The 17,745-nt window shown below is 29.9% G+C and overlaps 1 protein-coding gene and 1 pseudogene across 2 annotated transcripts in view; one reads left to right on the top strand and one right to left on the bottom strand.

Moving 5' to 3' along the window:
• The window catches only part of LOC140449879 (uncharacterized), a 298,794-nt gene extending 284,041 nt beyond the window's left edge, over positions 1-14,753 (top strand). Inside the window, exons 5-6 of one of the 2 annotated variants that reach the window (XR_011951911.1) lie at positions 8,766-10,318; positions 13,669-14,753. Coding sequence is in view for 1 of the 2 variants with exons in the window: in XM_072543285.1 (XP_072399386.1) it covers positions 8,766-9,718 (953 nt within the window). In the remaining variant the exon portion in view is untranslated. Of the gene's footprint in view, positions 1-8,765; positions 10,366-13,668 lie in introns of those variants that run through there. The other variant, XM_072543285.1, reaches the window with a different exon arrangement.
• LOC140449883 (uncharacterized) lies at positions 10,363-15,413 on the bottom strand (annotated as a pseudogene).
• Between the last annotated feature and the right edge of the window lie 2,332 nt (positions 15,414-17,745).

Raw genomic sequence — 17,745 nt, 5'->3', positions numbered from 1 at the left:
TTTTTCACTTTATTATATTAGAAAGACATTTTTATAGCAATTATAGTATCAATTTTGTGTCTAACCCCAAATTATGATTTTTAGGGTACAAATTAATTTCCATATATACAAAATTCAACAATTATGATGTCAAATTGATTCAAAATAATGAAATCTACCATCTACCATTTAACAAATCAAGTCTATTGAATAAAATGGATATATCAGTAAGTTATTAGTGTTATTATATTTGTATTAAAGGTATAGAAATCATTATTCAATCTCTTCATGATATTGAAAAATGTCGTTGATATGAAATATGCCTCTTAGTCTGTTCTCTGCATCTATTAACACATAACTATTTAGTCCATTCTGATTTTCAATTGTATATGGACCTTCAAACATTGGTTGTAATTTCTTACAACGGTTTTCTTTAACATTACTTTTTCTAAGTGAACGAATTAACACTAGGTCTCCTTTTTGAAATGTGATTGGTTTTTTTTATATTTCGATTTTGTCTTCTGATATATTTTTCAGCTTTCCTCCTAATTCGGTTATTCACTTTCTGCATTACTTGTTCTAACATATCCTGATTATATTCACTAATCCACTTTCTGTTTCCTATATGGCCAAACATTAAATATTCTGGTACTTCCTCTGTATTCAAATTATGTGTATTATTTAAAAAATATTCTACTTGTGGTATATGTTGCTGCCAAGTTTCGTGTTGATTTTGACACAGTATCCTTAAATATTTTATAACTTCTTTAATATATCTTTCTGCAGGATTTGCCTGAGGATGTCTGATACTTGTAAAATGAATGTTGATTCCCTTTTTCTCACAAAATGCCCGAAATTTTTGGTTGTTAAAATATGTAGCATTATCTATTATGCAATTTCTAAATGGTCCTATTTCTTCGAAAAATTGATTAATATATAATTTTAATGTTTTAACATTTGTTCTAGAGCAGGGATATAGTTTAATAAATTTTGTATATAAATCAACTATCACTAGTATATGCTTTTTTCCTGTTGGACTGAGAACTAAATTTGAAATAAAATCCATGGAAACTGTATTTAGTTTTTCATATACAACATTAGATTTATATGTGTTCTGGTTTTTGAAATTCTTTTCTTTGTTTAGTTGACATATTGGGCATTGGGTAGTAATTTCCTTTGCTATACTTATGTCATTCTTTGCAAAATAATTGTCCCTAAATAGCATCCATAGCTTTCTTGAACCAATATGCATATAATTGTTATGTAAATTTTTCAATATTTTCTTTGCTAAAGTTCTAGTTATTACATATACTTCTATGCCATTTATTATTTTATAATATACCCCATCTTTCCTAAGGACTTTTTGTTTTTCACTCAAATTGATCTGATCTCTTATAATTTCTTCTTTAGAATATAATCCTGTATTTTCTACTAATTGATTTAATCCAATTTTTATTGTTCGCTGCCCTTTTTGTGGTGTATTTTCTAACCTTGATAAAGCATCTGCCACTATATTGGATTTTCCAGAAATGTATTTGATTTCAAAGCAGTATTCACTAAGTATTAGACTCCACCGATGTATTCTACTGTTTCCATATTTGTTATTTAATATAGATGTTAAAGCTTGGTGATCTGTTTCTATTGTAAATTCATTACCCAACAAATAAAATCTTAATTTTGTGACACAGTGTATTATACTTGCTAGTTCTAATTCTGTAACTGAGTAACCCTTTTCATGTGGCTTTGTGATTTTTGAAATGAATTGTATTGGGTATTCGACCCCATCATGTATTTGTAATAATACCCCTGATAATCTCTCTATTGATGCATCTGTTCTTAATATGAATGGCTGTGTATAGTCAGGATAGTATATTTTCAAATTTGACAGAAAAATGTTTTTAATTTCTTGGAATGCTAGTTCTCTTCTCTGATCCCATCTCCATTTTATACCTTTTCTCAGTAGTTCAAGTAATGGAATTTCTTTTATACTTAGATCTGGTATCATCCTTTTATAATAATTAATTATTCCAATAAATCCTCTTAAAGTTCTTAAATTGTGTGGTGTTTTATATTCCTGAATGACTTGTGTCCGTTCTGGATCCATTTCGATTCCCTTAGTGTTAAGTTTATAACCTAGATATATGACTTCTTTTTGAAAAAATGTACATTTTTCTTGATTTATTTTTAGTCCAACTTTGTCTAATCTATTTATTATAATTTTTAGGTGTTTCTCATGATCTTCAGCCGTTTTAGAAAAAATTAATATATCATCAATGTAGTGAATTACAAAATGTTCATATTGATCCAAAATATCATGAAGACATCTACATAGAGCACTGCAAGATGATGGAAGTCCAAATGGTACTACTTTGAATTGATATACTACTCCATCTATCTGAAATCCTGTATACTGTCTACTTTTTCTTTCTAGAGGTATTAACCAGAAACTATGCTGTAAATCGATTTTAGTGAAAAATGACATTCCTGTAATTCTTCCTAATATTCCATCTATACTCATTGGTGCTTCAAATTGCTTTTCCGTAATCTTGTTAATATTCCTTGCATCCAAACATAACCTGATTTCACCTGATCTTTTTCGTACTACTACTATGGGGTTAATAAAACGTGTGTCTGCCTTCTCAATGATCCCATCTTCTAACATATTATTAATTGTTTTGTTTACTTCTTCTCTGTATTTATATGGTATTGGGTATGATTTTGTTTTAAAATCTTTTTCTTCTTTAACTTTTATACTATGGATATAATTTTGTGCAATTCTATTTTCTTTATTGACAAGTCCCTTGTGTTGCTGCAATATGGAAATGACTATTGATTTATATTCTTCAGGGCAATTTAAAACTTTCATTATATCTTCTTCTTTACAAATAAAATTATTCTTCATTATGTACTCATTATTCCTTGCTTCCAATTTTACGCACTCCGCCTCGTAGGCATCCATCTGCTTAAAATTTCCATTCCTTAAATATTCACTACAATAATTATTCTTTACATTCTTTTGGGACATTTCCCTATCATCAAAATACATTTCTTCTTCATAAACATCATTATTTTCTTTTAATAATATCCTATCAATTCTTATTCCTTCTTCTACCTCATCTTTCTGCATAAATTTAATTATTTGCCCTTCCAAAGTTACCATTTTTTTTTCAAAATCTATCTTTACTTTCTTCTTTTCCAATTCATCATTTCCCATTAATATATCAACACATAAATCCTTGACAATAAATCCTTGCATATTAATTTCTTTATTAAGAATATTAATTTTAAAATTGGCTAGTTTATCAATTTCACCCAACTTCTTATTATTTGCACCAATAATTTTAATTTTTGGAATCTTTATTATATCTGATAGTTTTAATGTATTAAAAATAAAATTCTCCGAGACTAAAGTACTTTCTGAACCAGTATCTATCATAATCTTAATCATTTTATTTTTGGCCAAAGCATTTATATAAATTAAATTAATAGATTCAATAATTTTCTCTTCATCTAAAGAAATAAATTCAGAAGGTTTTTCATAATAGCAATGGCCTAACTTGTAATTCAGAAAGTTTACTGCACAAAATTTTGATTATTAGAATTGTCAGATTGTATCTGACCACTTGGATCTGATGTCCTATGTCTTTCCCTACTATGACTTCTACTCACATTTTCCTGCCTTGTACTACTTCGTTCCCTGTCTTCGCAGCTTCTATTCCTTCGAACACAATTTACCTGTCTGTTATAGTTAGGTCGCTCTGTATTTCTTCTATTATTAAAATCTTGTCTATTATTATTAGTACTGTTATTAAAATGTTGTCTATTATAATTAGTATTATTAAAATTTTGTCTATTATAACTAGTATTATTATTAAAGTTCTGTCTATTTGGATTACTGTTATTATTATTGAAATTTTGTAAATTATCACCATACCTAGTGTTATTGTTATATGATTGTCTATATTGTTGATTCTCATTTTTATTATATTGAAAGTTATTGTTTTTTCTGTTATTATTATTACTTGTCATATTGCCTCTTTGTATTCTTTGAATAAAATTAATAAAACTATCTATTGTTTGAATATTTTGTACAGTTACGGTTTGCACAACATCAGCATCAAAATGTCTAGATACATTTAAGACTGTTTCATCCTCTCTAAGTGGTGGTTCTAAATATTTTGCAACTGTTATCAATTTCAATGCATAATCTACCATATTTGATTTTAAATTTTGATTATACTTTCCAAAATATAGAATTTCTCTAAACTTTGCTTGCTCTAATTCACCCCAATAATAATTTAAAAATTTATTTTCAAATGTTTGAAAGTTATCTAAATCATTTTCAATACTAGCAAACCAAGTTGCTGCATTGTCATTTAATGTCACTCTAATATAATCTTTAATATCATTAATATTATTCACAAATCTTAATTTATGTTTTAAACTATTTATGTATACTCTAGGATGCAAATTTTTTATATTACCAGAGAATTTAATCCCAGTCTCATTTGTTAAATTTAAGTAAGGTCTCCCTATGTCTCTCATTTGTGAAATATCATCTATTCTCTGTTCCACATTTCTTATTTGATTACAATTTATTTGGATATTTTGTTGTATATCGTCTAATTTTTCTTCTGTGTTTCTCCTGTCTTCGTTAATTTTTACTTCTAAGTTACATTTCTGTAACTCTATTTTCTGTTCTATATCTATCTTATTATCTTGAATAATCCTCTTTACTTCTGTCCTCTCATTGTCTATCCTTTTCTTGTAGTCATTCCGTATACTTTTTATTTCATTTGCTACTTTTTTCTCTGCAGCTTCAAGTTTTTTATCCATTTGTTTTACAATTTTATTATTATTATCTTCTATTTTCTTTTCTAATTTTCTATAATTCTCTTCCAATTTCTGTTCCATTTTTTTCATGTCTTCTTTGATTTCTTTTGAATTCTCTTCCATTTTTTTCGTATTCTCTTCCATTTTCTGTTCCATTTTTTTCATGTCTTCTTTGATTTCTTTTGAATTCTCTTCCATTGTCTTGTTCATCTGCATCATTAATGACATCAAAGCTGCCATATTGACATTTTCCTCTCTTTCTGGATTCATTTCTGCAGTATCTTGTGGAACTTGAACTAAACTCTCCTCTTGTATAGGTTGTGTTTCTACTTCCACATCTTCTTCATTCTTTTTGCTTCTTGTACCTTTCTTTCCTTGAGACATTTTGAGACTTTACTTGTTCAAATATAATTAAAATTAAAATCTATACTTTTTTCTTTCTACTGATAATTAATTTAATTATATGAGAGCACTTATCTTCCCAAACTAATTCTTTTAAATAGAGAGCCACCGCGTTGGGTGCCAAATTGTTATGATGTGTTTTTTGTTTTGTTTGAATGATGAGCATGAGTATTTTTAATAATATAATATATAGGGTTTTTATCGCGGTTCTCAAAGAATTAGCTTGTAAGTACTTTTTAAATTATCTTTATTATAACTATTATGAAACACACATATATATCTAACCTAGTCAATGTAAATTTAAAATAAACTATCTTTAAACTGATATTCTTATAAAACTAATTAAATTCTATAGACAATCTAAAATTTAAACAAACTATCTTCAAAATTGAAATTGTTATGACACTAACTAAATTATATTAACAAAATTTTGTACCTTTCTTTCACTGAATGCCTAAATGAACTATTTTCCACTAAGTATATAGATTCTAATCACCACTGAGAGTCTTCGTACTTTGGTTATCCTTGTTTTTGTGAAATTTCTTTTTCCAATTATCAGCTTCTACCAATTTAAGATATAGTTTTCTTCACCAGCATGTATACACCACCAACCAAACCAGCAAACAGCATTTATATTTATTCTTCTTTTCAATATACCAATATCCAATTATTATAAGTTGATTTATACTAATCTCCAACCATAATATAATTTAATTTCTTCCACTATACCTTTTTTTATCTTCAATAATTATTTGTGTATAATTATAAATGTGCATTAAATTATATGCATAATTTTTAATCTTCATTCAACTCACTATATTAAACATTTTTACTATTTGTACTTGATTCACTGACTCCAACTAACTTTCATAATAAACTGCTTGACTTCTGACTAAAAACTTCCAAAAACTGCCAAAAACTCTTCTGACTGCACTATCTAAAACTTTTCTGACTAAAAACTTTCAAAAACTCCCAAAAACTGCCTGACTTCAGATTAAAAACTCAAAAACTTCCATCTTGAATCCAAATCACGGGTATTTATATGTTTTTGGACATTCTAGAACCATCTCGTAAGATATCATGTTCCAATTTGTTCTACTTCATACTTGTATGAATTTTCTGGAACAAACCACTTCGCAAACATGGCCATCTCCGGAGATCCAGAGAATTCCATTCTTTTCTATTAATAATTTTGTTTACATTTAGGCTTTTCAGATCAGAATATATAATTAAATTAGTAACTTAACATTCTAATTTAATAAAATACACATTTCAAATAATATAACCACACTTATATTCGTAATTATGATTCTTAATTTGACACTTGGAGTATGTATAGTTGGTTGCCTAGGCACATGGCTCACTTAAATCTATTTACAACATTAAAATTCAACCTTTTACAATTATTATATGCTAATTTCTTAAAATGCCCTCACATAAATATATTTTTTATAAAATTCTCTAGTATATAACTTATTTAAAATAATCAAATACTTTTTTATATCTAATATTATGTAGTATATAACTTATAAATTATTTTCTATAAACCCTAATCGTATCAATATATATATATATATATATATATATATATATATACATATATATACATATATATATATATATATATACATATATATACATATATATATATATACATATATATATATATATACATTATATATATATACATATATATATATATATATACATTATATATATATATATATATAATATATATATATATATATATATATATATATATATATATATATATATATATATATATATATATATATATATATATATATATATATATATACAGTCCCTCCTCAATTTATTAGACACACCATAAAAACTTCAGTTTTTTTTATTTTAATCGCATTAAAAGTGCTTGGATACTAAGGTGTTGAATGGGTTCACAGAATTGTCAAAAATTTACAGATGAGAGTAGTATGTGCTCAAAGTGTGGAGTAACCAATTGTTTTACATTTTGAGTTTTTTTTACTTAAAACATAGATTTGTGGTCAGTTTATTTGCACTAGTAAGTATTAACATTATTACATATTAGTGTTACTTTTGATTTTGGATAATTCTTAATCAGAAAACAGGACGATTAATCTTGAATTGGAATTTTTAGATTGGTAAATCTAAAGATCTGTCTGTTGAGAAGATATCGTCCATTACTGCGCTATTAGAAAATACAGCACTCAGTTGGAAAGAGATAGCACGAAAATGTGGTATATTCCAGTTGTCAGTGAGAAGATTGAGTTAAAAACTCAAAGAGAAGGACCTGTAACGTCAGTTCGGAAGGGCCGGTGTGGCAAAAAAACCTTTAGTCACCTCCAGGGCGCAACAAATTTAAAAAATTTAGCTACAGCATACAGAAGGGTCACCTACAGAGATTTAAAAAATAAGCTGAAAGAAGCAGGACCCTTAGTATCGGTGGCCACCGTACGCCGAAATTTGTATGGCATGGGCTTCAAATGACGCTGGTCTGTTAATGAGCCAAAACAAATGCTCAAAAAACGCTTAGATTGGGCCAAGATCCATAAATACTAATCTATTGTTGATTGGCGACAGGTAAATTATCACAAATCGTTATATTTTCGCACTTTATAATAATTGCTATTCACATTTACAGGTTTGCTTCAGTGATCAAACCACATTTCAAATTATGGATGACAAGGCCCAGTTTTTCCGAAGACATCCAGGGTAAAATATAAAAGGGGGTGTGCAATTTATACAATTAAACATCCCACCTCAGTAACGATATGGTCGGTGATAAGTGGCTAAGATATGGGACATTTGTATGTCGTAGAAGGAACCATGCGACAAGACCAATATAAAAGGGTTTTGCAGACAAGATTTATTCTACAAGTGAAAGGATGATTTGGTAACAGCCATAAGATATTTATACTAAATGGAGCACCATACCATACGGCTAAAAGTAATAAAAAAATTTTGTTAGAACAAGAAATTCCACTCTTACCATTGCCCGGCAATTCACCAGACATGAACCCCATTGAAAATGTCTGAGGTGCCCAAAAAGAGAGCTGACCAAAGAAATAATTACCAACAAGGTACTGTTCGTAGAAAGAATCATTTTCCATTGGAATCACACCGAAAATTTAAAAGAAATTGCAGGAAAATGCATAAACAGCATGCCTAGGAGAGTGGCTTCAATGCTTGCTTAACAAAATATTGATGTTATAGTAAAATATTGTAATAATTTACGTTGTTTTTATTCAATAAATACGGAAAAATGTTACTACTATTATTTGTGTTATGCTTCTTACTTATAGCTAACATAGTTATAATTATAATTGATTATAAAACACAGAAATCTAGAATTTGCTAAATGAGTAATAAATTGAGCAGGACTGTATATGTATATATATATATATATATATATATATATATATATATATATATATATATATATATATATATATATATAGTTCTGAAATGTATGATCTATTTATCAGAGTTAAAATTCTGACGTCTGTAATTTATGCATTAAACTTTTTTATATATTTTGGTTTTTATTTTAGACTTTGCCCAAAAGAAGGACACTTTGGAGATTATTAAAAAAATAGAAGTACATTCATCTAATAAAGAACAACATACAAGTCGACCTGCAGAGGAAGAAACATTAAAATGTCAAATTTGTTTTAAGAAGTTTAGCGTAGTACAAAATTTGAAAAGGCATATAAGAACGCACAATGGAGAGAAACCTTACGAGTGTGAAATTTGTTTTAAGAAGTTTTGCGAAGCAGCATCTTTGAAACGTCATATAAGAACGCACACCGGAGAAAAACCTTACAAGTGTGAAATTTGTTTTAAGAATTTTACTCAGTCAGGGGCTTTGAAACGTCATATTATATCGCACACTGAAGAAAAACCTCACAAGTGTGGAATTTGTTTCATGCAGTTTGGCGTAGCACAAAATTTGAAAAATCATATAAGAACGCACACTGGAGAAAAACCTTACACGTGTGAAATTTGTTTTAAGGAGTTTAGCGAAGCAGCAAATTTGAAACGTCATATAAGAACGCATACTGGAGAAAAACCTTACAAGTGTGAAATTTGTTTTAAGAAGTTAAGCGCAGCAGCACATTTAAAACATCATATGAAAACGCACACTGGAGAAAAACCTTACAAGTGTGAAATTTGTTTTAAGCAGTTTACTCAGTCAGGGGCTTTAAAACGTCATATTAGATCGCACACTGGAGAAAAGCCTTACACGTGTGAATTTTGTTTTACGCCATTTAGCGTAGCACAAAATTTGAAAAATCATATAAGAACGCACACTGGAGAAAAACCTTACACGTGTGAAATTTGTTTTAAGCAGTTTAGCATAGCACAGCATGTGAAAGACCATATAAGAACTCACACCGGAGAAAAACCTTACAAGTGTGAAATTTGTTTTAAGGAGTTTACTCAGTCAGGGGCTTTGAAACGTCATATTAGATCGCACACTGGAAAAAAGTCTTACAAGTGTTAAATTTGTGTTACGCAGTTTAGCGTAGCACAAAATTTGAAAAATCATATTAAGAACGCACACTGGAGAAAAGCCTTACAAGTGTGAAATTTGTTTTATTTAAACAATTTAGTATAAATGGAAGTTTGAACAAGTCATTCGAGAATCCACATTAGAAATGCGGTAAAAGTTTGAAATTAGATATAAGCAGTTTATTTCAGATACTACTGTGAAAGATTGTACATAGATTAGACATATGGGATTGTAAAGAGCGATTCACACACATCCGTGATGTGACCGTGACCGTATCCGGCACGTCATTTCACTGACGACGTAAAAGTATTATTCTGGGAATATGAATGACGCAGTTCACACTCGGCCGGCACCGGTATGTCTCAGTGCTATCAGTGGTGTCGACGTGACCGTACCGTATTTTAAGATTTCTCGCCGACGATATTTTTATTATCACGGATCCTCTTTTGTTGCATATTTTGGTGTTCAAATTTTCGCTTTTTGAAATGAATGACGAAATGCTAACGGAATTAGTGCGTAAACATTCGATACTGTATGATTTATCAAATCCTAAAAATATGAATAAAATCGGCATCGAAATGAAAACAGATGGTAAGAAATTCACTTTATTATTTATATGTATGTTATTTATTGGGTTATTACATATATTTTTATTACAATTACAAGCAAAATATTTTGATAATAATGTTGGTAAGTGGCATAGCTCGTGACATAATCAGTATGTACCTACTTTTTTCTTACATCAAGATATTTCCTCGCCATGGTAAAGAACCAGCATCAGAATTAAAATATTCCGTAAACATGTCTCGTACACGAAATGCATTTGACAATGCATTCCCTCGTTGTAAATTTAAATTTTGTAGTGTTTGACTCTCACTAGTGAAATCAATTTGTTGTGTAACGTAATTGTATGTATTGGTATCATATTTTTTAATAAAATTATGCAATAAGCAAGTTGCTAAAATTAGGTAATCTAGGTGTTCTGGAAAAGCCTGAATCCGCCTATTGCAGAGCCTAAATTTTTGAACAAGAATACCAAACTTATTTTCTGATGTCCTCCTGGCACGACTCAAACGATAATTAAAGTCACGCTTCGTGTCATTTAAATTAACCCCTGGATAAGGTTTCATCAAGTATGTTTTTAAAGGAAATGCTTCGTCAGCTACAATAACATATGGAACTTCAGTATCTGTGTTTGGTATTCTAGAATTGGTTGGAACATTCAATGAACTACGATTAAGTGCATTGCCTAACTTTGAATTGGCAAAAACTCCTCACATCACTACTTTTGCCGTATACTCTCACATCAACAACAACAAAATTATTATGAGCGTCTACAAGAGCCAACAAAACTACCGGGCCTGAATATTATTATGTTTTCCATCCATTGCTCCTATGCAATTAGGAAAATTCCACATACAATAAAAATCATTAGCAATGTTTCACATGTCCTCTGTTGGTGTAGGCATCAACTCGTCTACAAGATTTTCTGCAATTATCTTACAGGTTTCTCGTACTATATTGTATACTGTACTATGTCCCACGCGATAGCTAAATGAAATCGTTTTAAGTGAATCACCAGTGGCCAAATGCCTGAAAGAAAGAAGACCATAGTTATAAATATATGGATATTATGTTTCATAGAAAATATAAAATAAAATTTCATACAGAAAAAAACCCTCATCTAAATGACCTAGACCATTTATGTAATATATTATGTTAAAGGTAAAAAAGAAGAAGACCGACGACAGACAGATGTCATCCGGTACCGCCATTCCGGCCAGGGTCGTGTAACTTGTAGCTTCTTGATTGCTATAATAAAGATTCTGTATGAACCTCTTGTTTAATATATATATATATATATATATATATATATATATATATATATATATATATATATATATATATATATATATATATATATATATATGACCAAAGGAATCAAAACATGGTGTCAGGTGTGGGGTTATCTAGGTTATATTTAAAAACAGAAGTTGAGGATGATCCAGAAATGGAATATGCCATTCATGCCATATCTAAGGATATTCCTATGAGTGAGAATAAGAAAATAATATTTCAAAGGGAAATTGATAATGATGAAACATTAAGAAAAATAAAAGGATACTGTATTGAATCTTGGCCTGTTAGTGATAAGAATTTGAACAAGGAATTAAAGTTTTACTATAAATTAAGAGAAAAGATTTATTTATCTAATAATTTATTATTTTTGGAATATAAAGTTATTGTTCCAAATTCACTAAGGAAAGAAATGTTGAAATTGGTTCATAAAGAACATTTTGGTATTTCAAAAACTAAATCCAAAGCTAGACAATTACTATATTGGCCCTATTTAAGTAGAGATATAGAGGATATGATTTCAAAGTGTGAAAAATGTCAAATATTTCAAAGATCTAATCAAAAAGAGCCATTAATTAATCATTTAATACCTTATAGACCGTGGCAATATTTGTTTTCAGATTTCTTTCAATACGATAATAAGAACTATTTACTGATTGTGAATTCCTACTCGAAGTGGTTGGAAGTAACTGAAACTAAAGGTAAAACATCTCAAGAGGTAATTAATTTTTTCAAAGAAAAATTTGTTCAATTCGGTATCCCGGAAAAATTTTATGCAGATAATATGCCATATAATTCTGAGAATTTTAAAAAGTTTGCTCAAGATTGGGATTTTGAAGTTATTTTTAGCAGTCCGTACCATTTCCAATCAAACGGACTTACTGAAAAATATGTAGGAATAACTAAACAAATGTTACAAAAGTCTGAATCTACTAAAGATTTGCCTATTCTACTTATGGAATACCGTAACACCCCATTAACAAATCTAGACTATTCTCCATCCCAACTATTTTTGCACAGAATGTTAAAAATTTGGATACCTATGTCTAATGAAAATCTAATTCCAAAAGTTTTAGATTCCAGTATTATACACGAAAAATTGAAACATAATCAAAATGTTCAAAAAAAATATTTTGACCGAAATGCAAAAGAATTAGATAAACTTAATAAAGGGGATACCATTTAATTCAGAAAGGAAAAGTATGGGAAAGGGGAGTAATAAGAGACATAGTTAATGATAGGTCTTATATTGTTCAGGATTCAAAAGGTACAGAATGTAGACGGAATAGAAAGTTTCTAAATAAAACAAATTTATCGTGTAACAAAGACTTTTTATTATATGATCTTCATTTGAATTTATTTAAAAATGAAAATATCTTGCTTGACAATAACGAAGTACACAATGTTAGTACCCCAACTGGTCATGGTAGATATGATATCCCAACTGAATCTGATATTAAAATTGTGAGTCAGAATGATAGTGATATCTGTGAAAATCATAGTGACCATGAAGGTCTTACTGATATTGAGATAGAGATGTTTGAAAATGTTAATTTAAATAATGACGTTATTGTTGATTTACCTAGATTTAAAAATAACACTTGCATTTCAGATAACCTACTGAATGTAAGAGATGAGGAGGAAGGTAACACTATCATTAAAACAAATAAGAGATCTCACAAGCCTCCTACATATTTAAAGGACTATGTGTTAAATTGAACTTGTGGCTACTTGTTTGTATTTGTATTTTAGTTGAATTTGTATTTTAGTTTTGTACTATCTAAAAAAAAGGGAACGTGTAATATATTATGTTAAAGGTAAAAAAGAAGAAGACCGATGACAGACAGATGTCATCCGGTACCGCCATTCCGGCCAGGGTCATGTAACTTGTAGCTTCTTGATTGCTATAATAAAGATTCTGTATGAACCTCTTGTTTAATATATATATATATATATATATATATATATATATATATACAATTTAAATGACCCAATAATGATGTTAATTGTAGACAAACATTATATATACATGTAAAACATCTATGAGTATATACCAGCATCTATGAGTATTATTTATGTTTCAGGTCCTTCATGTAAAAATAGATGGAGCAATATTAGAGACAACTATAGAAAATCATTGAGAAAACATAAAAGTGTGAGTGGCCAAAATGCGAAAACAGTGAGATCATAAAAATATTCCAAGCATTTAAGTTTTTTGAAGAGTGTTTTTGACGACAGAGATACCATATCGAGCATTGATGACGATGTATCCAACCAAATTACTGAAGAAAACACCGCAACTACAACTGCAGTTAACGATCCGGTTAATGAGGTATCAGAAAGAAACTCTTTTTCAAGTCCAAGCCAGAACGTTCTATTCAAAATGTGTCAAATAACATCGATACAGCTAGTTCCTCTAAGCCTACTCCTAAGCGAAAAAGGAGAGAGTTACGACAAGTAGCGCCTTCAACCAAGACGGCTGCAGCTACTGTTATGGAGTATCTTGTCAAACAAAATGAATGCATGACTTCCTCTCTTTAGCCGCAGCATCAAGTTGACGCTTTCTTAACAGGAATTGCCCCAGTTTTAAAAAAATTGACGCCACGTCACTGGCATTACGCTAAAGGCGAATTATTTGGTACTGTTCAAAAGTATGAACTAATGCACATGGACCAGCAACAATTTTTGGAACGTTCTGTCTTCTCAGGATCTACCCCAGAACCACCATCTCCTGCAGGAAGTTGCCACACATATGTTTCAGGACCACCCCGTACATTACAATCTTCTGCGGAACAAACCCAGGAAATGACGATGAACGAAACTTCAGTTCAACGATATTTGTCGGACTTCTATCCAACACGGATCGATGTTAACAAAATAACATACATTTATTGTGCTACCTTGTTATCTTGTATTATTGTGTTACCTTCAGTTAATTCTTTTGTATGATGTGTTCATTTGAGTTAATCTTTTGTGTCACTTTTAGATAACATTTTTGAATTTTTTTAAATTGACTTTTATTATATTTTTTTGTATCATAGTGTTACCATATAAAATACAATGTTTTTCCTTAGTTTACTTAGCTTATTGATTACAACACTTACCTCAAACAAACAGCGAGCCGTTCTCTTGACGTGATAGCTTTTCTCCAGTGTGTGTTTTGTTTGTTAGATAATCATCTAATTTACTCAATAGCAACATGAACGAATTCTCAGACAGTCTGAAATATTCAAAAAACTTGACTCCATCATCCACCAACTCTTTATATACAGTAGAAAATTCCCGTTCCTCTGCCCTCTTCTTCCATGCTTGGTGGACCCACATGCGCTTATTTGTTGCATTTGCTTCATGTTCCTCTTGTTTTTCTTCGTCCAAGATCACAGCAATCATCAACAATTGGGTATCGGAAAATAGCACCATTTTGAGAAGCTTCACTGTATACGCCGTCCACGGTACTGACCTGTGTGAACAGGAAGTGAAACAGTCGAAATCACGGGTCGGCGAAGCATGGATACGGCACGGTCTCGTTACGATCACGTCACGGGTGTGTGAGAATCGACCTTAAACTGAAGAGAAATCTGTATGTACATAGTTTGTTTTTTAATCATTTTTCCTAGAACAATAATTTCAAAAAATTGATGCAGCATAGACATATTTAGAGAATTGAAGAAAATTAACGGTTCAAGCCAAATTGTTTTTCATCACATAAAATATCACATTTATAGATCATTTAACATTTAGTCCCGATTTTTAGAATTGCTAAGTAAAGAAGTGTTTTGAAAAACATTTCAAACTTATCCAAACTTGTATTGTAAGAACAATAAATAGATTTGACCAATAAACACATTTTATTAGATACTTTAAAACTTTACCAAAACTTATTAATTATTAAACTAAAAAATAACAAAAAAATTGTATCAATAAGGGCCTACTTTCTGCTACCACCTAATCACACGATTATTAAATCGGTCCATTAACTTTAATCGCCGGTTAAACCTAGTAAACTGATATGGATTTAACATATTTTTCGAAATAACTGAAGTCAATGTGACCTTTCTTGAGTTTGTTTGAGCCATTTCATTATTTTGATTGTTTTTTTTTTGTTGAAAATAAAACTAAACTTATTAAAACCGTTTCATATTTGAACCATTATTATTGCATAATTGTTTTAATTAAGTTTTAGTATTATGTATTCATAATTTGGGATTCTTATTTTTATTGCTAAGAAATACCTAGTAAGATAAATTCAATAAATTTTCAGTAGTAATATCCCTAGGACATTGATAACAGACGAGATAATTTCATGACAATCGAAATCTCGTTCCAACGAGCTTGAGAAATTTGTCATGAAATTATGAGGCATTCATCAATGTCCGAGGGATATTCGGCGGATAATTTTTCGAAAAAAAAAATCATAACGAAACATTTATTTATTAAAAGTACAGTTAGTGAAAGTACAATTATTAAAATTTAAGTTAACATTAGATTCGTTGCTGTTCTCTACTATAGAAGATCTATTACCACGCATAATATTTATAATCTTGTTGTGGTGACATTTTGAAATTTATTTGGATGAAGTTGTCAAACTCGATCGTGTTGTCATAGGGATTGAAAATTGCACTGAATGCAATTATCAGTCTAATGTTAACATGATTGGGTGAAATTGTTCCACATGACACAAAATGACGAAATTTGAATGGTTGTTAGAACAGTCGAAAAATTATCATGTAAACAAATATCATGTTTCAGATTTTGTGGAAAAGTTTAGGATTTATTAAGGTTCATAATTTAAATTAGAATACTCAATTCAACAGAGGTTGAACATAAATTGTATAAACAATATAAACTGATTCAACACAATAAAAAGGTTTAAATATTTATTGTTGACATTTTATTGTCGTTTATAGATTAGTATTTGTTTTGTGTAAAACTTAGAAGTCCCTGGTTAAATGAAATTAGAATACTAATCGAAGAAAAAGTGCAATATTTTGACTGTGAATAACGTAGCACTTAATTTAAATATTACGAAAATTAGCTGGCTTTACTCATTGCTGTTATCTGTACAAACAAAAGAACTTACCCTTGAAATAATGGTGTATTAATTGTAGCCAGTGGAGTAGAGTTGTATCTGCGATAAACTGGATGTGTGTTTTTCGCTGTCTCGGTAGAAAAGTGGTGTCTGGAGATGGTCAGAAAGACCGTTAGGTGGTCCGTGAGACAAGTGCACCCCCATAAATCAGCGCTATTGTGATGCGCTTTTAAATGACGATAATTCAATTAAATGGTCACAGAAATATGATACTTCACAGCGGTTTCTGTGTTTGCGACGTAATTTCCAAATAACAAGAGGAGTCATATTCTTTGAACTTAAAAACAGACTACATGTGTTTAAGCCGGTAACGAAATATTTTTTGCCTACCACATGGGGTATTATTATAAGGGGTGGAAAATTGGGGACAGAAACTATAGGGGTGGAGATAGGGCAAGCAAAATAATCGTTACTTGTGCGAACGGCACTCAGGGTTTGTTGGGAGAGCTGGGGTCGTGGATAAGTAAATGACAAGGGGTCGGATTGGGGTAACTACAAAAAATGAAACAAAAGGTCATGAATCTCTTCGGACAAATAAAATAAAACAGAAAGAAAACAGGAAACACCTCTAGTAATTTAAAAAGGGCGCCACTTCGAGGTGTCAAATTATAACGATTACAACAACTAGTTGTAACTCTTGAAATAATTATTGGAAATTTGTACGAATGGGAACAGAAATACACTAAGATTATTCTTTGATACTTTATCAAATACGAGGGGATTTCAATACATATCCAAAGAATTTAGAAATGATACAAGCCAGTTTAACAATGAGATTTTACTGAATAGAAGAAAATAATATCTTTTAAAGCCAATAAGTGAATAAGAGTACAGTAAAAAAATATGAGAGTAAATACTTTCCAAACAGTATTTGTTTTCTTTTTATCAATATCAACAACATTCATTTGCCAGTGTATTTCATGCGTTTTATAATAATTCTTCCAGTAGTTGTTTTGTGTATACCACCAAAATCACCCATAACTATATAAAAACAGCCTATAGCCTAAATTCATAAAGTTATTAAAACTTGTGCTGTGATAGCAAGCTCATAGTATCTAAAACAAAAAGATTT

This window comes from Diabrotica undecimpunctata, chromosome 9, assembly GCF_040954645.1.
Source record: "Diabrotica undecimpunctata isolate CICGRU chromosome 9, icDiaUnde3, whole genome shotgun sequence".
Classification (NCBI taxonomy): domain Eukaryota; kingdom Metazoa; phylum Arthropoda; class Insecta; order Coleoptera; family Chrysomelidae; genus Diabrotica; species Diabrotica undecimpunctata.
The sequence above is the reverse complement of the archived record's forward strand: the minus strand, read 5'-3'. Positions and strand labels throughout refer to the sequence as shown.